Genomic DNA, 22,201 nt, shown 5'->3' with positions numbered 1-22,201 from the left:
ATAGGGAAGGAAAGAAGCAGCTGTCAGCTTTCTATTCCATCTAATTCTTCTTTTTTGCTTAGGTGAGAAACCAATTTTTCTACATTGTTGAAAGACTGAAAGTGCTCTTAGCAACTCCTACATTTGGCAAAGTAGTTGATGTCCTATTGTAATTAAATTCTGTTGGAATAAAGCCCAGAAAAATATTTCGTTACTGGCCTTTTTCTGATAAATTCCTTAAAATAAAATAAAATAAAAAACAAATGGAACTGCTTCATATGAATCATGCTCTATAAAAAAAAAAAAATGGACATAAGTATTCTCTACACTGGAATTTTCTCCCTCTTTGAGCTTCATCTATAATATATTCAAAAGTTTCAAAACCTCTCTCCAATGTAGGCTCTACCACAAAGGTACTAATCCTCCCTGACCCAGCTGTAATCACCTCTCCTAGGAACCCTAAACCATACTTCTCTAATGCATTTACTATATATATATATATATATATGTTATAAGATCACATATTTAATAATGGAAGGGAAATTCTAGTCCAATCTTCTTATTTTGTAGCTGAGAAAACAGGCTAGAACAATGAAATAAACTATATAAGTGGTAATTGGCAGATTCTTTGATTCTGTTTTTAGTTAATTTATGAAATAAAATAAAAACAAAATATAGCTAGCATAATTAAAAAATGACTGCACATGAAACTGTAAGACTCATGTGTGATTTGCTGTTCTCCTTGGGCTCAGCCCTCCCTCAGTATCACTCCAACAGTTAAGTTCATTTTCCTCTTCCCAACAATTATTGGTTTGGATCCAAATATCTTATTATTGCTTGACAAAGTCTATTGAGTCTTATTGTTTGCCTTGATGCTCTTCTTTCTGGAAGAGCATATTTCTTTTCTAATGCTCTTTTTAATTTCCTCTGAAATTTCCTTCTTTAAAAGTTATCTCCCTATTACTACACTGTTCGGGGCCAAATCATGGTATTCACGGCAAAAGCAGGTCTCCTTCCTCCGCACTCTAAGTCCGTCCACCGCGAACTCAGCTTCGGGCGTCCCCGGTTCCCTTGAAAGGGAAATGACTAGACAGGGAGCTGGAGTTACTGCAACAGTTTATTTAAGCAAATGGAGGGGAAGGAAATGTCCGCCTGCAAGTCCGTGCTTCTTCCTTTTATCTCTCTAGGCTTCTCTTCCGGTATTTTCGGTGGCTCCTCCTAGATTCTCCCCGAAAGTGGAGCTATGTTCTTCTTGTGCCTTCCCAGCACCCTCGGCTCTTGTCCACGTAAGCCTTAGCCAACGTGGCAATTCCGGGTGGGCGGGTTCAGACACAGAACCGCTCACTCCCCATTCAGGAGGTCTATTCTGGAGTCCCTCACACTACACACCTCTCAGATTATCTAAGATAACAGGAAAAGATAATGATGTTGGAGGGAATGTTGGGAAAAGTGGGACACTAATACATTGTTGGTGAAATTGTGAAAGGATCCAGGCATTCTGGAGAGCAATGAGGAAATGTGCCCAAAGAGCTATCAAAATATGCATACCTTCGATCCAGCAGTGTTTCTACTGGGCTTATATCCCAAAGAGATCTTAAAGGAGAGAAAGGGACCCACATGTGCAAAAATGTTTGTGGCAGCACTGTTTGTAGAGGCAAGAAACTGGAAACTGAGTGTATGCCCAACAGTTGAAGAATGGCTAAATAAAGTTATGGTATATGAATGCTATGAAATATTCTTGTTCTATAAGAAATGATCATCAGGATGATCTCAGAAAGGTCTGGAGAGACTTATATGAACTAATTATAAGTGAAATGAGCTGAACCAGGAGATCAGTGTACAAGGCAATAAGATTATACAATGATCAATTCTAATGGATGTGGCTCTTTCCAACAATGAGTGATTGAGGCCAGTTTCAATGATCTTGTGAAGAAGAGAGCCATCTACATGCAGAGAGAGGATTGTGGGAATTGAGTGTGGATCACAACATAACATTCTATCTCTTTTTTTGGCTGTTTTCTTGCATTTTGTTTTTTTATTCATTTTCTTTCCTTTTTGATCTGAAATTTTTCTTATGCAATAAGATAACTGTATTTACATATGTTGAACTTAACATATTTTAACATGTATAACATATATTAGATTGCATTCCATGAGCAGGCTGGAACTCAAGTTCTCTGGCACTGTTCCCTCCCAGAGGCTACTTAGTCTGTCCCTGGAACACTTTGCCCCAACACCAATCATTCCAATTCTTTCAAGTTAGTACTTCACTTTTTGCCCCTTCTATGATACCCAACAGAATCTTCAATGGATTATTTCATATCTGAATATCTCTAATATTTGCACCTTTTGGGGAGCAGCTGGGAATGAAGTTCAATTTACATTTCTAAAAGACTTTGTGTTGAAATAGTAGGATTATAAATTAAGTCAAGAAGTATTTATTAAATGCTTATTATAAGCATTTATACATATGTCTCTCTGTTAAGTACTGGGTATATGAATACAAGTCAAAAAAAATTAGTCTCCACCCTCAAGGAGCTTATATTTTTGTAGGGGAAAACAACACACAAAAGGGATCAGAAAGGAATAGAAGAGGTATTTATGCAGAGGCACAGTGGTAGAGTCTGAAGAATGAGATATAGCTGGTCTAGGTTATTCCTCAAAACAGAGCTTTCAAATGGAAACTCACTGAGAGAGGGGTGTTGCAGCGGTGGAGAGAGAAGGCATGCTGGCAAATTTACACATTTGGAATTTGAGAAATGTCATAAACAACGAGTCACTGAATTTGACAGGAATAATGGTGGATACTTTATATTATGTATTAGGAAAGGATTCTCAGAAGGTGTCTGATGACACCAAAGAGACAGACATTAAGAATTATTGGGAAACATGGAAGGATTAAGAAGCATTTATATGGTATCTACTATATTCAAGACACCATACTAAATGTTCTTACAAATATTATCTCCTTAGATCCTATGGGATAAGTGCTGTGATTATAATAATTTTGCATTTTCAAAACTGGGACAAGTAAATGTAAAATGACTTACTCAGGGCCACACACTTATGAATCTGATCTGAACTTGTGTTTTCCTAAATCTAGGCCCATTATTTCATCTATTTTGCCATTTATGTGAATTATGCCCCAAAGGCCATTTTAATTTATTACCATTTTGGGTTTTTTTTGTCGTTCAGTTACTTTTCTGATCCTTTATGACCATCATTTGAGGTATTCTTGGCAGAAAAAGGAAGCAAATAGTATGACATGACTTGTCCAAGGTCACACAGTTAATAAGTGTATGAGGTCACATTTGAACTCAAGGACATGAGTCTTCCAACTCCAGGTCCAGCACTCTATCCATCTAACTACTCTAATATTCATTACATTACCCCAACATTCGCTAGTACAGAAGAAATTTATGAAGAAAGAAGGTTTACTGGGAATCCAAGCCACTGAAAAGGACAGCTACTGTCTGATTTCTTCACACTCCCTCTCCATTTCGTCAAATTGGTCATTGGTATTGATATGGAAACCAATTTACAGATTAAGTAAGTAAAGTTTTATCATCACAATTTATAGTTGGGGGTACTTTTTGTTTGTTTTGAATTTGGGGGAGAGGGAAGGAGTGAGGAAGGAAGAAGGAGAGAGGGAGAAAGAGGAGGGGAGAGAGAGGAAGGAAGGAGGGGAAAAGAAGAAAGAGAGAGAGAGAGAGAGAGAGAGAGAGAGAGAGAGAGAGAGAGAGAGAGAGAGAAGGAGGGAAGGAAGGAAGAAGGGAAGAAGGGAGGGAAGGAAGTAGAGTAGGTAGTCTTTGCAGGTCATGTAGCAATAACAAATAGATGGACAGTTTGGTTTCATTGCAGAACTCCTGAAAACCTAAAACCTGTAAGATCTGTGAGACTGTCTATAGAAAATATATGAGAAGATGTGGATAAGAAATTGTGATTCATTGGAAGGAATACCCATATACAACGCGTCACAATTTCATTGAAATATTGAAATTTATGCCTGAATGTCTTTCAGATGAGGCATGTAATGGATAATCCTGGGGATTGCTAAGATGGTCTATAACAGTAATCCTTAACAAGTTGAAGTCATGGAATCTTTGGCAGCCTGGTAAAGCCTATAAAGTAGTTTTTACATGTATAAAATAAAATACATAAGATTTCAAAGGAAACTAATTATATTGAGATAAAGATATAATATTTACCCATATATGTATTTATATATATTAAAAATACAAATATAAGATAGTTATATAAATATTATATGAGGCTATTTTTCTAGACACCAAAACACATTATTTATGTATAGGTTTGTATGTACATATATCTATGTTATATAATATACATACCATATATGTTTATATGTATATTTTATATATACACGATATGTGTGCACATGAACACAGGTAAACACAGTATGCACTGAATCATCTGGACACGTATATTGTGTGTTGTGTGGGCACATATAAACATACATGTTTAAAGATGTAGAACATTTGGAGATATGGAAGGAAAGACAGACACACATAGGCACATATTAAAGTACTTTCAAATGCACTGGAGTACATTTCTGCTTGCTTCTCCTTTCTTGATATGGCCCCTCTTCCTTCTCACTTTTTCTCAAACAAAGAATGTAAGATGTCAATGGGAAAACTCTCTTTTCCATGGGCAGCTAGGCCACCCCGTGCTAGTACTTACAGAATATATGTACTTTACACTCTATTAAATACACTGAAGAAATAAGTCAGATTCTTTAAATTCTATACTTTGAAAGGAGGCCCTAGATTGCTGAACAAAAAGAGAGCAGAAAAATATCTACCTCTGTCTAAAACTAAGAAATCATTTTCTCTTTTTTTCTCTTGGCCTCTCTACCTTCCAAACTGATTTTTTCCTCTCTCATGAAATAATATTTCATATGAGCTAGAATTCAAGCAAATTCTTTAGAAAAAAACTGGGCCTTTTTCTTCTTTCTCTTCTTCATCTCTGTCCCACAGTCATTGCTAATTTTAGCCAATAGCTCACAGGCAAGCTATTACATGTGAAGGTTCTTTTCAATTATAGATAAAATGAGCAATATTACTGAGATGGCACAGTATGCCCTCAGAGGCATACTAAATGACACCATGACAAATGTCTATCCACCTTAATTTGCAGAAAGAATGAAGACTGTTCTGCTGTAATATTGCCTGACTTGCTTCATCCTTCATCTCAAGAATCACTTTTTGATCATGTGACCCTGGCACCTAACTCAATAAATTCCATTGAATTTCCTCCCTATTTCCTCTAGAATCAAACTAAAAAATCCTTTGGAATCTAAAACTCCTCACAAACCAGTTCATCCAGTCTTTTCATGTTTTCTTCCCTTCTACATTCTGTGTTGTAGCTACACTAATTTATGGGTTGTTCCTCACACACACAAACACACACATATAGTCCTTAATTTCCTGATTCTATAGACTGTATTTGCTTTGGCTCTTCCCTGGAATGGTCCCCTGGGGCCTACTTCAAGATTCAGCTCAAATCCCTTTGGGCTGAAGGAAGCCCTTCCTATAGTGCCTTCCATTTATGCTATCTATGCCTTCTATGGACATTGTTATTTTCATGTTGTCTGAACCATTAGAATGTGAGTTTCTTGAGACCATTTCGAATTTCTTTTTATCCTTAAGCAGTTAATACAGTTTCTGACATATGTGACTCTTTGTGATCCCATTTGAGGTTTTCTTGGCAATGATACTGAAGTGGTTTACCACTTCCTGCTCCAGATCATTTTATAAATGAGGAACTAAGGTAAATTGGGGTTAAGTGACTTGTCCAGAGTCACACAGATAATAATTATCAGAGGCTAAATTAGAACTCAGGAAGATGAATCTCCCTGACTTCCAGCCCAGTCCTCTATCTACTGGCATATAGTGAGTGCTTCATAAATATTTGTTGATTAATTTTCTATGTATCTTTGGGAAAGGGACATTTTTACATGCATTTATAGAATCATAAGATCATAGATTTGGGGAGAGACAGGGCTGAGGTAGAGGAGAACAGCTAAGTGGTACAATGGATAGAGCACTGGGCCTAGAGTCAAAAAGACTTCCTGAATTAAAATTGGTCTCAGACATTTAATAACTATGTGATCTTGGACAAGTCACTAAACCCTGTTTGCCTCAGTTTCCTCTTCTGGAAAATGAGCTGGAAAAGGAAGCTGCCCCAGTGTCCTTGCCACTGTCATATGGAGCCACAGTCATATATGACTGAAAATGACTCAACAACAAGATTATAGATTCAAAGCTAAAAGAAATTTTAGTTCAATCTACCTGTAAGCTAACCAATGCAATACTATTATCCCATTTTACATGTGAGAGAACTGATACTCAGATAAGTTAATTAGCCCAAAATTATACAGCCACAGTAAATGACTCAAACTTTGATCTTCTTACTCTAAGCTCAGGCTTCTGAGGATTAGTTAAAAAAAACAATGCCAGCTGAACTCAAAAAACTGTAAGTAAAACTTGATTTTTTTAATTTAATATTTTCCCTATAGAAGTACATCTTTAATAATATTTTCTCCCAATTTCATATAAAAAGTTTTAAACATTTTAGAAAAATTTTGAATTCCAAATTCTCTCTCAATCTAACATTTTTAAACATAAATCCAGACAATAGAAGAAAACATGAATCCTCCCCTCTTTCTTAGATGTTATATACAAAGAATAACATGTTGGAAGAAGAAGAACCTGGGAACTGGATGGAACTATCTAGGTTTTAGTCCCTTCTCTTCCATGAAGTAACTGTGTGATGTGTGTGATGTTGGATCATAACCTCTCTATACCCCAGCTTCTTCATCCATAAAAAGGAGTTGGACTAGAATTGTTTCATTTAGAATCCTTGAACTTAAAAAAAAATGGGGAGTACTTTTTTTCTTTTTAAAAAATTCTTCTGTTTTCTATTATTTAAAACAAAATAGAAAAAAAGACAGAAAAGGAAAATTTTAAAAACATTGTCATGTTCCCACCAGAATACCAGAGCAGATTCAAAATATGTAACAATATATTGCCATTTCAAGAAAGCACATATAATAATAGAAAAGAACTATATTCATTATTGTACATCTTTGCTTCCTTGTAGGTTATTCCTTTGTTCTCTGCTGTGTACTTTTAATTTTATTTTCCCCCTCTTTATTCCCTTAACTCCCCCCAAGCAGACTACAATTAAGCCAATTAATAAGTATATATGTGTGTATATATATATATATATATATATATATATATATTTGTATAATTCACACTTACACCCCCCATACACATACCTACACACACACATATATACATATTTACATATATGTAAGCATGCATCTAAAACAATATTAATATGGCTGACATAATGTAGATTATTCTCTCTTTCTTGAATTTTTAAGTTTGAGTTGGTTGGATCAATGATTACTAGCCCTATTTTGTTTTGATAACTTTCTTAATATAATTGTTTTCCTTTGTCCATCTTATTGTGATGCATCTTCTTTGTAGCATATTTTATGCATTTAAATATATTATTCTGAGAAGGCATCCATAGTTTTCATCAATCTGCCCAAGGAGTCCCTCTCTCTCTCTCTCTCTCTCTCTCTCTCTCTCTTTCTCTTTTTCTATCACACTCCTTCTCCTCCCCCTCGCTCCCCAAGACCTGGTCCATTCTAGCTCTGATATTTTACAATATCTACATCATTCTTTGAGTTCATTGACAGAGTTAACTTCTACCAGTGTAGTCAATACATAATGTAATTTATAATCTAAGCCAGTGTCCTTGAGGAGGAAGAGATTAAATGTCTTGCCTAGGATCATACAGTCAGTAGTTGTGAGAGGTGGGATTTAAATGCAGATCTTCCTGGCTCCAAAGTCAGTTTTCCATTAACTACATCATTCTCTAGTCCCTATCTATATCCTATTATATTCCATAATCCATGATATTCAGGAAGCAGGAGACAGTCAACTCCAGAAAGACTTTGACCTTTAATGACTTTTTAAGACCTTATTCAGGTACCAGTTTTGTATTCCCAGAGCATTAGTCCAATTCAATGTATGACAAACAGATCCAACAGACCTATACTAAATGTGAAAAATGAATGATTTTATTCTTGATTCTAGAGTTACTGTCTCTAGTCTTGCAAGCATGAATAAATGGAACCAATACTTTGCTAAATCCAAATACTTTGCTAAAAACTTGTCACAAGTTCTTCCTGTTTGCTTTAAATAAGATGCTTTGAGAGTTGCCCTAAACATAGGCTTTAACATTTCAATAATGGCAGGGCTATTTGATCATCCTGCTTATATGCCAACTCACATTCTCATTGAATGGCAAGAAGCTACTGGCAGCTATAAATAGCCTCCAAACAGATTCTGTCCTTCTGCAGGACAGACATAGGGGCGGCTGAGGCATTACCCCCCTCACATCTCATCCTCACCAAGGTCTGGAACATTCACATATTATGCCCAGAGAAGAGGGATGAACTTGAGCTCACAAATTATAATGATGAGTCAATAGAACTGAAATTATATACTCATTGTCCCCTGAATGTCCTTGGTGATGAAATCAATAGTTGAGAAATAAACATTCCCTGTGGTGTAGATCCCAAATTGCTTAGGCAAAGACTACTAGAACAAAAACCTGTCTCCTAGATCAGCCTTAAACTATAAAATAGTATACACAGAGACACATGCTGCATGAGATAAGGCTTTCCAGTCTTGATTTTTCATTCCCAGCTCACTGGCTTCTCAAAGGAGCTCTGACCACAAGGGACCCATAGGGGCTAATTCAGAGTACAGTTTCTTTTACAACTCCAATAAGGCTATGTGGCCTTTCTGGGTCTGTTCTTGGAACCCTTCTCTTCACTCTCTGACTTTCTGCTGAAACGAAAGTGCTCAGATCTCCACAACTCTCCAGATGAAGGAGCCCAGGGTATCTTCTATAGGGCAATATTTGTATCCTCAATGTACTCGGCTGAGCAGGAGTCATTATCTTAGGGAAAGAAAATAAGAAAAAGGAAACAATCAACTCAAGAAAGAGTTCTCATTTATTTAAAAGAGGAGCCGGATTTGAAGTCCATGCATCTATGTTCAAAACTTGGCTCTGTTACCTCTTACCAGTGTAACCTTGAAGAAGTTACTTAATCTCTGATCCTTAATTCCCTCATCTGTAAAATGGGGGAGTTAGACTAAATGGCCTCTGAGAGCCCCTCCAATTTTACTGTTATGATCCTATGAGCCTCACTGGTCCTCCATTTCCTCATTTAGAAAATGAGGGAGCTGGAATACATGATCTTTGAGATTACTTCTAGATTTAGAGTGATGATCCTATGATTAGATTTTTAAAAACATCTTATTATTTGGGGGCTTCTTTATTTTTTTATTTTCTGAGATGGAAGAGAGAAGATTTCTCTCACTCTGGAAACACTCTTGTTAGATAAGAAGGAAAGGAAAAAGAAAGGCTTGGCAGTGAACTTGGGACAAGAAAAGAGAGGACATCATTAGGGCATTAGGTAGGGAAGGAAAAGAAAGGACATATGAAGAAAGATGTTATGTGTTTCCAGAGAAAAACTGATAAATAGATGTATAGAATAATTTTACATATATATACATATACACACATGCATATACTCATGTATATATGTGTGTGTGTGTGTGTGTGTGTACATATATATATATATATATATATATATATATATATATAAAATGGTATCCATCTCTAGGGTGGGGGGAAGGAGAGAAGAGGGAGAAGGAGGGAAAAAAGAAATATACATGATAACTTTGTTGTATATTAGAAGGGAATAGCAAGTTGCACATGGTAGATTTGCAGGTTCATATGCAATCATCTTTTTTATTGTGCTGTGCTATGAAAATGCTTTTTTTGTTTTGTGAATTGAAAATAAATTTGTTATACAAAAAAAGGGAGGTGGATGGGCAAAACTATCTATCATGCAATATGGCCTAGGGCCCTGGTAATAATGACAACTATTTGCCATTAAGTGCCAAGTATATAGGCTTCTTGTGTCTACTATAGAGCCAACTAGATTTAAGGCAGCTTGGACTGGTCCATCCCAGGAATTCAACCTTGATGTAAAATGCAATTGAGTCATAAAAAACTTTGCATAGCAAAAATTTTACAAGTCCTTGGTATCTCACTCCCAGTAGGTATATATCTTTTTTTTTTTTTTTTTTTTTTGCTTAAGTAATTGGGGTTAAATGACTTACAGGGTCACACAGCCAGGAAGTGTGAAGGGTCTAAGGCCAGAGTTAAACTCAGGTTCTTCTGACTTCAGGACTGGTATTCTATCTACGGCGCCATCTAGCTGCCCCTAGATATATATTTTTCTAAGTTGAGTGGGCCCAGTTTGAGGAAGCTGCCTTGTATTTTCAAATCTTTTCTATAATTCTGAATAATCTATTGAAAAATCCTGTTATCCAACAGTTAATAAATATCTAAGTGCCTACTATTTTCCAATGCTGTGGATATGAAGAAAGGTAAAAAAAATGGTTCCTTTTATCACAATATAAAAGATGAGATAAATGGAAATAACTATGTACAAACAAGCTACAGACAGGATAAAATGGAAATTATAACAGAGGTACTAGAATTAAGAGTGGTCAGGAAAGATTTCTTGTAGAATGTGGGGTTTTAGCTGGAATTTGAAGGACGTGTCTATTACAATACATTCATTTCTCCTTTAGAAAAATAAAAATTCTTTTTGAATATAAATTCCACCTATTTACCTTGTACATAATTTCATGAGAAGACAAACTGCTTTCTAGATTTCTGTCGATTCAAATAATGCCCATTTGTATCATTTTCAAGGGACTGAGAAAACATACTATTCAAGGCAAGCACTAAATTCAGGAATCACAAAGGCATTCTTTTCTTGTTTATATTCTCTCACATTGTATACTGGACCTTAGTATATGCTTCCTCAATATGCTCCCCCAACTCCCAGATATTGCTATCTAACTTGCCCTGGCAAGTCAGAAATCTTTAAGATCCCTGGACCTTTTCATTACTGAATCCTTAAAGACCACTATTGGGTCTTTCTATCCAATCCCCTTGCAACTGAAGCCTTTTATACATGCTTATCACCCTTTAATAGAGACTGCCATATTATTCTATTTGTATCTCCAGTGCTTAATTACAAAGTAATCACCCAATTTTTTTTCATTTATCTTCTTTTATTTTCACTACAAGCAGTCTCCTATCTTGTCCTCTTTGTATTTAATAGATTTGCTTTCCCATCATAGATGCTTGGTTGTGACATCTTTAAGCCAGTAACAGTACATTCCTAGAAAGGAAGGGAAACTAATCCTTTGCTCCCTTGATAGGATGATTCTGAAATGAATGTTTTTTGAACAGCAAACTTTCAAATCAACCCTATAAAGAAACAATGAGGTCTCTGATTATTCACCCTACAGTGCACAATAAAACTACCTGTTCAAGGAAACTGGCACTTGTGATGGCTTCCTCCATGTGTTCTTCATCAGACTTCAAGACAGACTTGATGTTCTCCACCAGTTCATGTATGTCTGGTGTCATGCTACAAGATGACTGCTCCAGGAACTTTGCCACCAGCAGCTTGGTGTCTATATAAGATTTATAGTCTATCAAGGAGTGAGGTCGAGCTCGAACAGCTCTTGTTCGAAGGCCCTTTCTTAAATTCACTGGAGCCAGTTCAGGTCTTATTTCAGTCTGAGTTGCAGCTTCACAACTAAGTACAGGTCCTACAGATAAAGAGAAAAACTCCTTAGCATACTTCTGCCAACATTCCTAGAACATATGACTATCTGAAACCCCAGCCCAGGTCTTTAGCTCAACATGGAAAATCACCTGGCAAAATACTGACATCCATACAAATTTTTTCTTTCATTTCACTGAAAGAGGAAAAGAAATCTACAACACAGGGTTTGTTTCAGGGATGTCTTTCAATCCAAGGATGTTCCTAAAGATTTTAGTGTATTACAGAAGACAATTTTCAAGTTATACGAAATGACAAAGAGCAACCAGAAAACAAAAGACAACATGGTCATATGTAATATTTTCAAGTGATACTTGCAAATGGGTGGCAAACTGATGAGCCACAGAGAGAAAGCATTTCTGTCCTGGTGGAAGAAAATGACACAACAGGGATTGGATGAAAATGTTGCTTAAACAAGTATGGAGAAGACTAGAGAAACAAGGTCTATGAGAAGATGCTATTAGTACTCTTTGGTTGTATAGCTTTATCCTAAGATTCTCAAAGTTTTCTTTTCCTGTTTCCTTTCACCTATTCTTCCTTCATGTCTGTGAGGCAAAGAGAAAGTAAATCAATATTTCCATTTTGCAGAGAAATTCAAATCAAAAGAAACTAAGTAACTCATTAAGAGCTGTCTAGTCAATGGGGCATTTAATGAACACCTCCAGATTTCCCAAATTTCCAACTTTGTAAAGTTATTTTAAAGATATGTAGAAAACCTCCAATGAACTAGACCCTGATGGGGTCAATAAGTCAAGAAGTATATCGGGAAGAGAAGAGAGATACAATCATGTTTCTCTAATTATGAAAGTCTTTAGCTTGCCCTGGTTAGAAGAAGTCAGAGAGGCAGGAATGAAAACATTCAAGCTATGACAAAAAGCAGAAGGGACAATGAAATTGTCGCAAAGGACGCAGAGACTGACTAGACCCTTTTTCAGAACATGGAATTCTAAATAGAGGAAAAGAAGCTGGCCCCATCCCCACACCACTCCCTCCAGATGACATTCATCTAATCTCCCAGGAAAATTAATAGTCTTGATACGACACTTGTTAGGCTCTATGCTCATTCACTTGAATATGCCCTGACCACCTTCTGCATTAGGAGGTCCAAATAAATAAACATATGCTGTCCACCCTCCTGCCTGCTGACTTTTCAGAACTGCAGAAAATGAGTAAGGGTCCATCTTCTAAGACTATGCTGTAGAGAGAACTAAGTTCCAACTGAAACCGGCAGGTGGCCAGCCCGATTCCTCAACTTGCTAGAGTAAAGGTGGAGGGGACCCACGGTGAAGACAGGTCTTGGGATTCTTAGAGCCCAGGCTGCTGAGGCCTGTTAGGGTTGCAGAGGTGATACACAGTCAGTCACGGGGAGGTGGGAGAATCCCACTCTGTGGCAGCTGTAGAAACAAGAGGAGTTTTCGCTTAGGTACATGGTCAATCTATAACTACGGCAAACAATAGATGATGTTAGAGGAAATGGAGCAGAACTTACAAGACCCTGAAAAGATAATTTGGCCATCAGAAAAGTTGGGAAGTTTATGAAGTATTAGGAAGTTGTCTTGGAGAAGAGTTTTATATGAATACATTATGTATATTATATATATATAAATACATATATCTCTCATTTTCTGGAATCATGTTCAAGGATAAACATATTCATTCAAATAATACCTATAGGCAGGCAAAAACAGACATGGTTGTGTTTCTATCCATATAAAATAAATTCTACTTAGTTGTGTTTATTTTAAATGGGCCGATCTGTTTACAGAATTTAAGCACAACACAATAAAAATGAATACACTAGAAGAAAAATAATCAACGAGAGCAGATACACCCCCTTAGCTTATTCTTCCAAAGAAGACACTCTCCCAGCAGGATTAACAATGTCCAGAAATCAGATATCAAATCTACCTTCTATTTATCACTTAGCAGGGTTACTGTACAGAGCTTAAGCAATACTTTTGATCACAAAGGGAGAAAAAATGAACCTTGAAAGGATTTGAGCATCTAAGTATGAGCAGATGCATTTCTCTAACATTCTCCCTATTTTTTTTTCTAGGACATAATTCAACTTCCAAGAGGATACCACCTAAAATTAGGGTCAGACCAGAATCTGACTACATCATTTGTATTCAATTTGATTCTTTAAGAAAATGATTAAAAAATATTTTGTTAGAAATCAGCAAAATGACATCACCTCTGGCTGTCAAATGGTGGAGTAAAGGGTCGCTTTTTGATCTTGCTCTCAAGGGCTGCAAAGCTTTCCTGTTGGATGGAAGATGTGCTAGGTTTGAATCAGGAGTTGACAGAGATGGGCTCTCTTCCCCAGGTGTATTAGGAACGTCTCCACCTGATTTGTTGAAAAAGAAACATAAATTAATTTTCATTAATATCACTTCACAATTCAAGTCAATAATACCTGCAAAATTAACCCTACTTAACAGTGTGGGGTAACATCAAGCAAGCAAGCAAGCATTTATTAAGGACCTCCTATTATCATATTTGCTAGGATCAATGCTAAGGATATGAAGCAATTTCTATTTTCAAGTAATTTTCAGAAGGAAATATCACATAGACACATAAATATACACAAGCAAATAAAAAATAATGGGGGAAGGAGAGTGGATAGGGAAGCCCTAGAGGAATCAAGAAAGACCTCATGGATAAGGTAATGTTTTAATTGGGATCTGAGAAGCAAAGGTAAAAAGGAAATATATTCCAGGCATGAAGGAGAAACTCTATGTAAAGACATGGGGCTAAGAGATGGAATATTAGATGTGAAGAGCATTGAGGTTTGGCTGGACTGTTCAATACATGAAAAGTAGCAATATATAATAAGCTTTGGAAAATTTGGCTACAGCCAACAGTTTTTTGTTTTGTTTTGTTTTCTGAGGCAATTGGTATTAAGTGACTTGCCCACGGTCACACATTTAGGAAGTGGTAAAGTGTCTGAGGTCAGATTTGAATCAGGTCCTCCTGACTTCAGGACTGTGTCACCTAGCTGCCCCTACAGTTTGATTTTAAGAGTCAGAGAAGACTTTGATCCTAGAAATAATAGGGAGCCACTGGAGTTTATTGAACAGAACATGATATGGTCAGACCCATGCTTTAGAAATTATAGTCAAAACTTAGCAAACTTTCCTTAAACAACAATTCTGAAAAGAACTCATAATTTTAAAACAAGAACAAATTGACCCACTTGAAGGTATTTTTAAAAACCAGTAATTAAAATCTTCCCAAATGCAGAATCCTGATATTAATATGACAAAATTCACAACTACTAGATAATTCTTAATATTTCATTTGGAGGAACACAATAAAATAGCACCTGAAATAATAACCTTTCACTCCTCAGGCTAGAAGCCAAAACACACACCAATAAGGAGGAAGTCTTTATATCTGCATAAGCCTGAGGGTTAATTATAAACTGTGATAAAATCCTAACCAGTCTAGTTAAAAAATAAGTGGCAGCTAAATGATCCATTAAAAATACCCTAGGTTAGCTTGACTTTTTGTTGAAGAAAATAAAATGGAAAGCATTGTAAGCCCTTCCCTGTGGTTTGAGAAAGGAAAACAATATTAACAACAACATTATGGAATATAACTACATTGAGCAAACTTGACCTTTCTTCACCTTTCTACTCAAGATAGAAAATGAGCAAAAGAAACCAGTTCCAAATGGCATTACTGAAAAATTATCATCATCTGAAATAGCTGTAGTCTGATCCATTATTCATTACCATCTGCAATATAGTGGACAATTTTTGGGGCCATTTAAAACCTCCTCAAAGAGGGCAAGCTGTAATAATGTACCCTTAACTTACAAGGATAAATATAAATCATACTCTGTATTCTCTATACTACTAAAAAACAGAATTCACTTTATATTAAGGCAACATGATCCTGGCCCTAGTTTATAAATTATACAGAGTGACTTCATAGTCATCTACTCTGCAGTAATGGAGAGGCTTCCAGAAAGATCCATCTTGTCTTTGGGGGAGAAAAAGCACTACACGCAAAGAATGAGGGAGTAAGGAGAAGCTGAGGAATGCCAAAATTAAACCCTTAGTTTTGGAGAGGAGTTGTGTGTGGGTGGGGTGGGGTCTGTGTGTGTGTGTGTATATGAATACATACATACACACACACACACACACACACACACACACACACAAACACATTTTGCTGAGGCAACGGGAGTTAAGTGACTTCCCCAGGGTCACACAGCTAGGAAGTGTTAAGTGTCTGAGGTCAGATTTGAACTCAGATCCTCTTAATTTCAGGGTTGGTAACTCATGGATATAAAATCACAATGGATTTTACACAATTGTACTATTTCTTTTAAGAATACACAACTCTTTAGGGGCAGCTAGTTGGTGCAATGGATGGAGCACCAACCCTGAAATTAAGAGGATCTGAGTTCAAATTTGACCTCAGACACTTAACACTTCCTAGCTGTGTGACCCTGGGCAAGTCACTTAACTCCAATTGCCTTAGCAAAAATATCATCATCATCATAATAATAATAATAAAGACTTGTGTATTGATAAAAAAAACAATTAAAGAAATCTATGCTACAGATCTATATTGATGATTACAATATTATATTTCAATCATCTGAAATGATCAGCAATTTTCATTGGTTTGACAAACAATCAGAGTAGAAGACTAATTTTTATTAAAGTAATGTCTTTGTTACCTTGAGACACCTGTGCACTGCCTGGGTCCAATGAGCCTGTCACAACTTCGGATGCCTCTGGACTTTGGAATGAAGTCCCCTATCACACAAAACAGCATTGTTTGCTTTTCTTCAAAATCTAGTCTTTGTTTCAGCCTCTCTTTTTAAGGCGATAATGACAGAAAATGATCTTGTTCTGCAATGCGTATTATACTCAATTGTTTTCTGTAAAGGTTATCTTTTTTACTACTAGATACTAAATTTTTACTCATCTGTACCAAAAAATATCCACAGTGGTTTTATCCTTAATAGTGAAACCTAGAAACAATCTAATGGCCAATACTTGGGGAATGCCTGAATAACTTGTATCATTGGAATGGGATATTATCATATCATTAAAATGACATTAAAAAAAAAGATTGAGGACATGTAAAGTGCTGCAGAGTGAAGAATGCAGAGTCAGAGGAGGTTAGGATTATATAGGGAAAAAACAGCAACAAAATCTTGCACAAAGAGATGGAGGTGGAGGGAAAAATTGGAAGAGATGACCAAATGCATTTCTTTCCCTTCTTTGGAGAGAGGTAGAAGACTGTAAGTATGGGAGATTTCGTATACTTTCAGAATTGGTTGATGTGTTGATTGATTTTGCTGAATTGCTTTTTTTTTCTTCTTTAATTACAAAGGTGGATAGTTCAAGAAAGGATAGAGAGGGGAGAAATCAAGATGATCGAGACAAGCCAGGAAGTTGCCTGAGCTCCCCCAGTTTCCCTTAGAAAAGGGGTGGGGAGAAAGGATATAATCATGTTTTCAAAAGATAGAGCGGGACTATATAACAATAAATATGTGAAGAGACCTTGTAACTTGAGCTCAAATGTATAACATCCTTGGGAACTTTTTTTTTTTTTAAATCAGAAGAAGACATTGAGCAAACATATTCTTTTCATTAAAAATATATTTTTAGTTTAAGATTTTCTACATGATCTATATCTCATTTTGTTTGTTTTTAGTAAGACTGTAACACAAATTATTCTTAATAGGATCTCAAATGTCCTTAATAAGAAAAATTATGATTACATTACCTGTTCCTGATTGATTTGATTTACTACCGCTTCATAAGGAGGAGGTGGGTCCAGAGGACAGAAAACTTCTACACCTTTAATCCGAGCTCCATAGATGTGTGGAAGTGGAATAACATCAGGACCTACCATCCTAGGAAAAACATCTTGGCATCAGTCAACGTGTTCTATTCAATTTACAGGCATTTGATTGTTTGATTAGTGACTGGTTGATTGAAAAGCACAATAATATAGGGGACAGTGCCTAGGGCCTTCTGTCATTTAATAGGTTCATGACCTTTATACCACACTCCTATGAGTCTGTTTCCTCTACTGAAAAAGGGGGATCAGAATACTTGACACTTTATCTAGCTCCTAAGATGTTGTGAAGAAAGGAAATTGTAAAGTATGACAAAGGTGAGTTTTAGGGGAATGGTCTGGATACGTAACTTAGTCCACATGGAAATTCCCACTATTTCTGCAAATCATCAACTTGTCTATAATATATAGTTTCAGGGGCACTAGGAGGTGAGGTTACATATTTGAAGTTATAGAGTGAGTATGAGTCAGAGGCAAGGTTTGAATCAAAGCCCTTCTAACTCCAACATCAGCTGTCCCATAGAGGGTGACCATCACACCATCCTTCCTTTCAAGTTGTTACTATTACTGTTTGGTAAAATAAATATTAGACAAAAGTATGAAGAAGATTATTTAAACCCTACAGCATCATACTTCCCCAGCACAAAAAAGTTGGGTCAAAGAATATAAACAAAAAGTTCTCAAAAGAATTGTAAACTATTAAACAGCCATGAAAGGCTGCTCCTAACAATAAGGTAAGTATAAATCAAAACACTCATACCTGATATTAAAAAAGGAACACGGGAAAGACAGGACACAGAAAAGCCCTACATTATTAAGGGAGATGTGAATTGGTCAATTGTTCTGGAACTCAATGTGGAATTATGCTAACAAAATGAATAAAATGTCTATATCCATTGGTTCATATATTCCACTGTTAGGCATATGCCCTATGGAGGTCAAAGAAAGTTTTCATAGACAACAAAATATTTTTAAAGCAATCCTTTTTGTGATAGCAAAAAAAATAAAAATAAAGTGCCTGCTAATTTGGAAATAGTTAAACAAACTGTAGTACATGAATGTAGTAGAATACTGCTGGTCGATAAAAAATGATAAACATGAAAAATTAAAAGAAACAAGGGAAGCTGTAGATGAATTGAGGCAGAGTAAAATAAATAGAAACAGGAAAACAATGTACACAATGACCTATGACATTATGTTCATGTAAATTTATAGAATAATAAAATGAAACTGAATAATTTATAGTTATAATGGCCAAGTTTTGACCCAGAGAAGAACTGGACCCATTATTTTAAGTAAGTCATTTGATGTCTCTTGGCCTCTGTTTCCTCATCCAAAAAATGTATCAAAAAGTTGTCTGTCAAGATCAAATAAGATAATGAATATAGAGCACTTTACAAACTTTAAAACACTAGTTAAATATATGCTTATCTAGAGCTATTATTGTGATTATTTCATTAATGATTCTTTTTTCTTTCCCTTTTTTTTGCAAAGGATGGGAGAGGACCATGGTAGAATATTGTTATATTGTTGGTTAGTTTTGCTGAACTGTTATTTTTTAGGGTTTTTTAAATCTTTGTTACTATGAATAATATGGAACTAGGTTTTAAATGATTGCACATATATAACCTATATCAAATTTCTTATCTATATCAATTTTTTTTATCTTAGAGAGAGAGGAGTAGAGAGAAAAAATTTAAAACTAAAATTTTTATTTTAAAAATTGCTATCCAGAATGGTGGATCCATTCACATTATGGATTCTGAGACAAAAGGAGCCCAATAAAAAGAAACATTATCAAGTGACAATTCCTTTCCAAAGCACAGTTAACAAAATGGAGACAGACTGGGAAGAATTCAGTTATGTTACTATACAGTGATTAATATATATGTAGAGAAATCACTATGTGATTTTCTCAGAAGGTCCAATAAATTCATATCATGTGATACGCTAATGCTGAAGGAAATAAGAACTTCAGTTTTTCTCTCTTTCATGTGTTTGTCATGAGAAATTCAATAGAGTTGACTTATGGCACAACTTCATATTTTTCATCAGAAATATCTCTCCAGACAAATTACAGTTTTCAGTAAATCATTGTCAAAAATTCTAATTTTGGCCTGAAGAAAATGCCAGAGGAATTATGGTAATAGAAATGGAATCTGAGAATGTTGACTATGTTACTGCCTATTTGTGTGACTTTAAATAAGTCATTTAATGTCTCTTGGCCTCCGTTTCCTCATCCAAAAAATGTCTCAAAAAATTGTCTGTCAAGATCAAATAAGAATGTATATAGAGCACTTCACAAACCTTAAAACACTAGTTAAATATATGCTTATCTAGAGCTATTATTGTAATTATTTCATTAATGATTCTTTGGTTCTTTCCTATAATAACTGTTCCTTCTCAAGGGTTAGTGGGTGCTCTATATGCATGAAATGCCCCATGAAGAGCTCAAAATTGAATGCAAATATATACAGATGAAGAAATTAACCTTGAAATAGAGACAGCCATATTATATGACTTTCTTACAAAGATAACGAAAATAATTTATCCCAAACTTAAGTTCTACAAAATATTTTGCAAATATTATCTTGCTTTATCTTCATAACAACTCTAGGGAGAAGATGTTAAGACTGTCTCATTTTACAAATGAGGAAACTGAGACAGATCAAAGTTTAGTGCTTGTCCAGAATCATAAGCATCCAAAGCTGGATTTGAACTCAAGTCTTTCTGACTTCAACTCTAGCATACTATTTACTGGGTCATCTAGCTTGCAGAGAATTTTTAAAAGAGTGTCTTTCATACTTGCATGAACTGATGCTAAGTGAAATGAGCAGGACCGGGAGATCATTATATAGGGCAACAGCAATATTATACAATAATCAATTCTATCAGAATTGATTCTCTTCAATAATGAGATGATTCAAACCACTTGCAATGGTCTTGTGATCAAAAGAGCCATCGACACCCAGAGAGAGGACTGTGGGAACTGAGTGTGGTTCACAATATAGCATTCTCACTCTTTTTGTTGTTGTTTGCTTGCATTTTATTTTCTTCATCATTTTCTTTTCTGGTTTGATTTGATTTCTCTTGTGTGGCAAGATAATTATATAAATATGTGTGCATGTATTGTATTTAACATATATTTCTACCATGTTTAACATATATTGGACTACTTGCCATCTAGGGGAGAGGGGTGGGAGAAGGGGGGGGAACTGGAACACAAGATTTTGCAAGGGCTAATGTTGCAGAATTATTTATGCATATGTTTTGAAAAATAAAAACTTTTAATAAAAAAGAGTATCTTTCATGACATAAATTTTTTGATAATTTTTGGAGAGAATTTTAGGAAAAACCCTATTACTCTCACAAAGTATACTAAAAGTCAGTTCATAAGCACAGCTGATTCATTTTTTTAAAAGAGGCGCTTTTCATTTACTTGAACTTGAGAAAAGGGAGTATCAAAGAATGGCAATGTCCCTTTCCCCAACCTTTAAAAATGATAAGGAATTCTAGACATTAAATTCTAGAATTCAAATAACTACTGTGAGATGGTTTAATCACAAGCTAGTTAAATCTGGCTTTTACTATGCAATGATTAGTTTTAGAAAATTGTTGATTGAGAGGTAGGTATGAGGTTAGTAGAGAAAAATTCTTTTATACAATGTGAAAATATGGTATCTTTTATGAATCAAGGTCAACTGTCAACTAGCTATATTATTGATAATAACTACTGATAACCTTAATTTATACAGTCCTTAAAAGTTTACAAAGTGCTTTCTTCTCAATGTACTGTGAAATAAGAAATTCAAGTATTATTATATACATATTATATATAAATTTTACAGATGAAGAAAATGAGGCTTAAAAATTGTCAAGTGCTGAAGCTGGGATGAAAACCCAGCACTCTTTCTACAACACAGTGTTATAAAGTATTAAGCTGCTATTGTTGTTCAGTCATTTCAGTCTTTTCAACTCTTTGTGACACCATTTGGGGTTTTCTTGATAAAGATGCTGAAGTGGTTTGCCATCTCCTTCTCCAGCTCATTTTATAGATGAGGAACTGAGGCAAGCAGGGTTAAGTGACTTATTTAGAGTCACACAACAGTGAGTGTCTGAGGCCAGATTTGAACTTAGGAAAATAAGTTTTCTAGACTCTGAGCCCAGTATTCTATCCACTGTACCACCCAAGTTTGTTAGGCACTTTTTCTTATTACAACTCTGAAACGAGTTGTGTAAATATCATCATTCCCACTTTACAAATAAAGAAACTGAGACTCAGGTTATGTAAGTTGCCTTGATTCATATAACTACATAGTTTCACATCTTTTGATTCCAAGCCTACTGTTCTTTTCCATAAATCACATTCATTCATTGCTTGCTGAACAAAGAAGAAATGATAGATTGTAAGAAACAGAAAATGCTACCACATTTATATTCAGCTTTGATATGCTTTCAGAGAAATATACACTAAATCCTCTTTTGGTCATCCATACTCCTAATGAGGTCTCTATTTTGGTTTGTCCCTCCCTATTGCTAGCAGCAGAGGACATGAATTAATGCAACTAATTCATAAAATGATTCATTTATTTGAGATTTGACTGAAGTTCGATTGTTTTTGTTTTTGAGAATCAC

At 35.5% G+C, this 22,201-nt stretch overlaps 1 protein-coding gene across 7 annotated transcripts in view; it reads right to left on the bottom strand.

The window, feature by feature from the left end:
• Positions 1-6,473: 6,473 nt before the first annotated feature.
• The window catches only part of ENTREP1 (endosomal transmembrane epsin interactor 1), an 80,379-nt gene continuing 64,651 nt past the window's right edge, over positions 6,474-22,201 (bottom strand). For 5 of the 7 annotated variants that reach the window (XM_051961950.1, XM_051961970.1, XM_051961962.1 and 2 more), the window contains 5 exons: positions 17,492-17,621; positions 16,434-16,512; positions 13,935-14,087; positions 11,437-11,726; positions 6,474-8,982 (listed from right to left, as the gene is read on the bottom strand). In XM_051961950.1, coding sequence (XP_051817910.1) covers positions 8,779-8,982; positions 11,437-11,726; positions 13,935-14,087; positions 16,434-16,512; positions 17,492-17,621 — 856 coding nt within the window. In that variant the 3' untranslated portion in view covers positions 6,474-8,778. Of the gene's footprint in view, positions 8,983-11,436; positions 11,727-11,912; positions 12,105-13,022; positions 13,135-13,934; positions 14,088-16,433; positions 16,513-17,491; positions 17,622-22,201 lie in introns of those variants that run through there. The other 2 variants (XR_007947716.1, XR_007947715.1) reach the window with 2 other exon arrangements.

Source organism: Antechinus flavipes, chromosome 1 (assembly GCF_016432865.1).
Source record: "Antechinus flavipes isolate AdamAnt ecotype Samford, QLD, Australia chromosome 1, AdamAnt_v2, whole genome shotgun sequence".
Lineage (NCBI taxonomy): Eukaryota > Metazoa > Chordata > Mammalia > Dasyuromorphia > Dasyuridae > Antechinus > Antechinus flavipes.
This window is presented reverse-complemented; position numbering and strand designations above follow the sequence as displayed.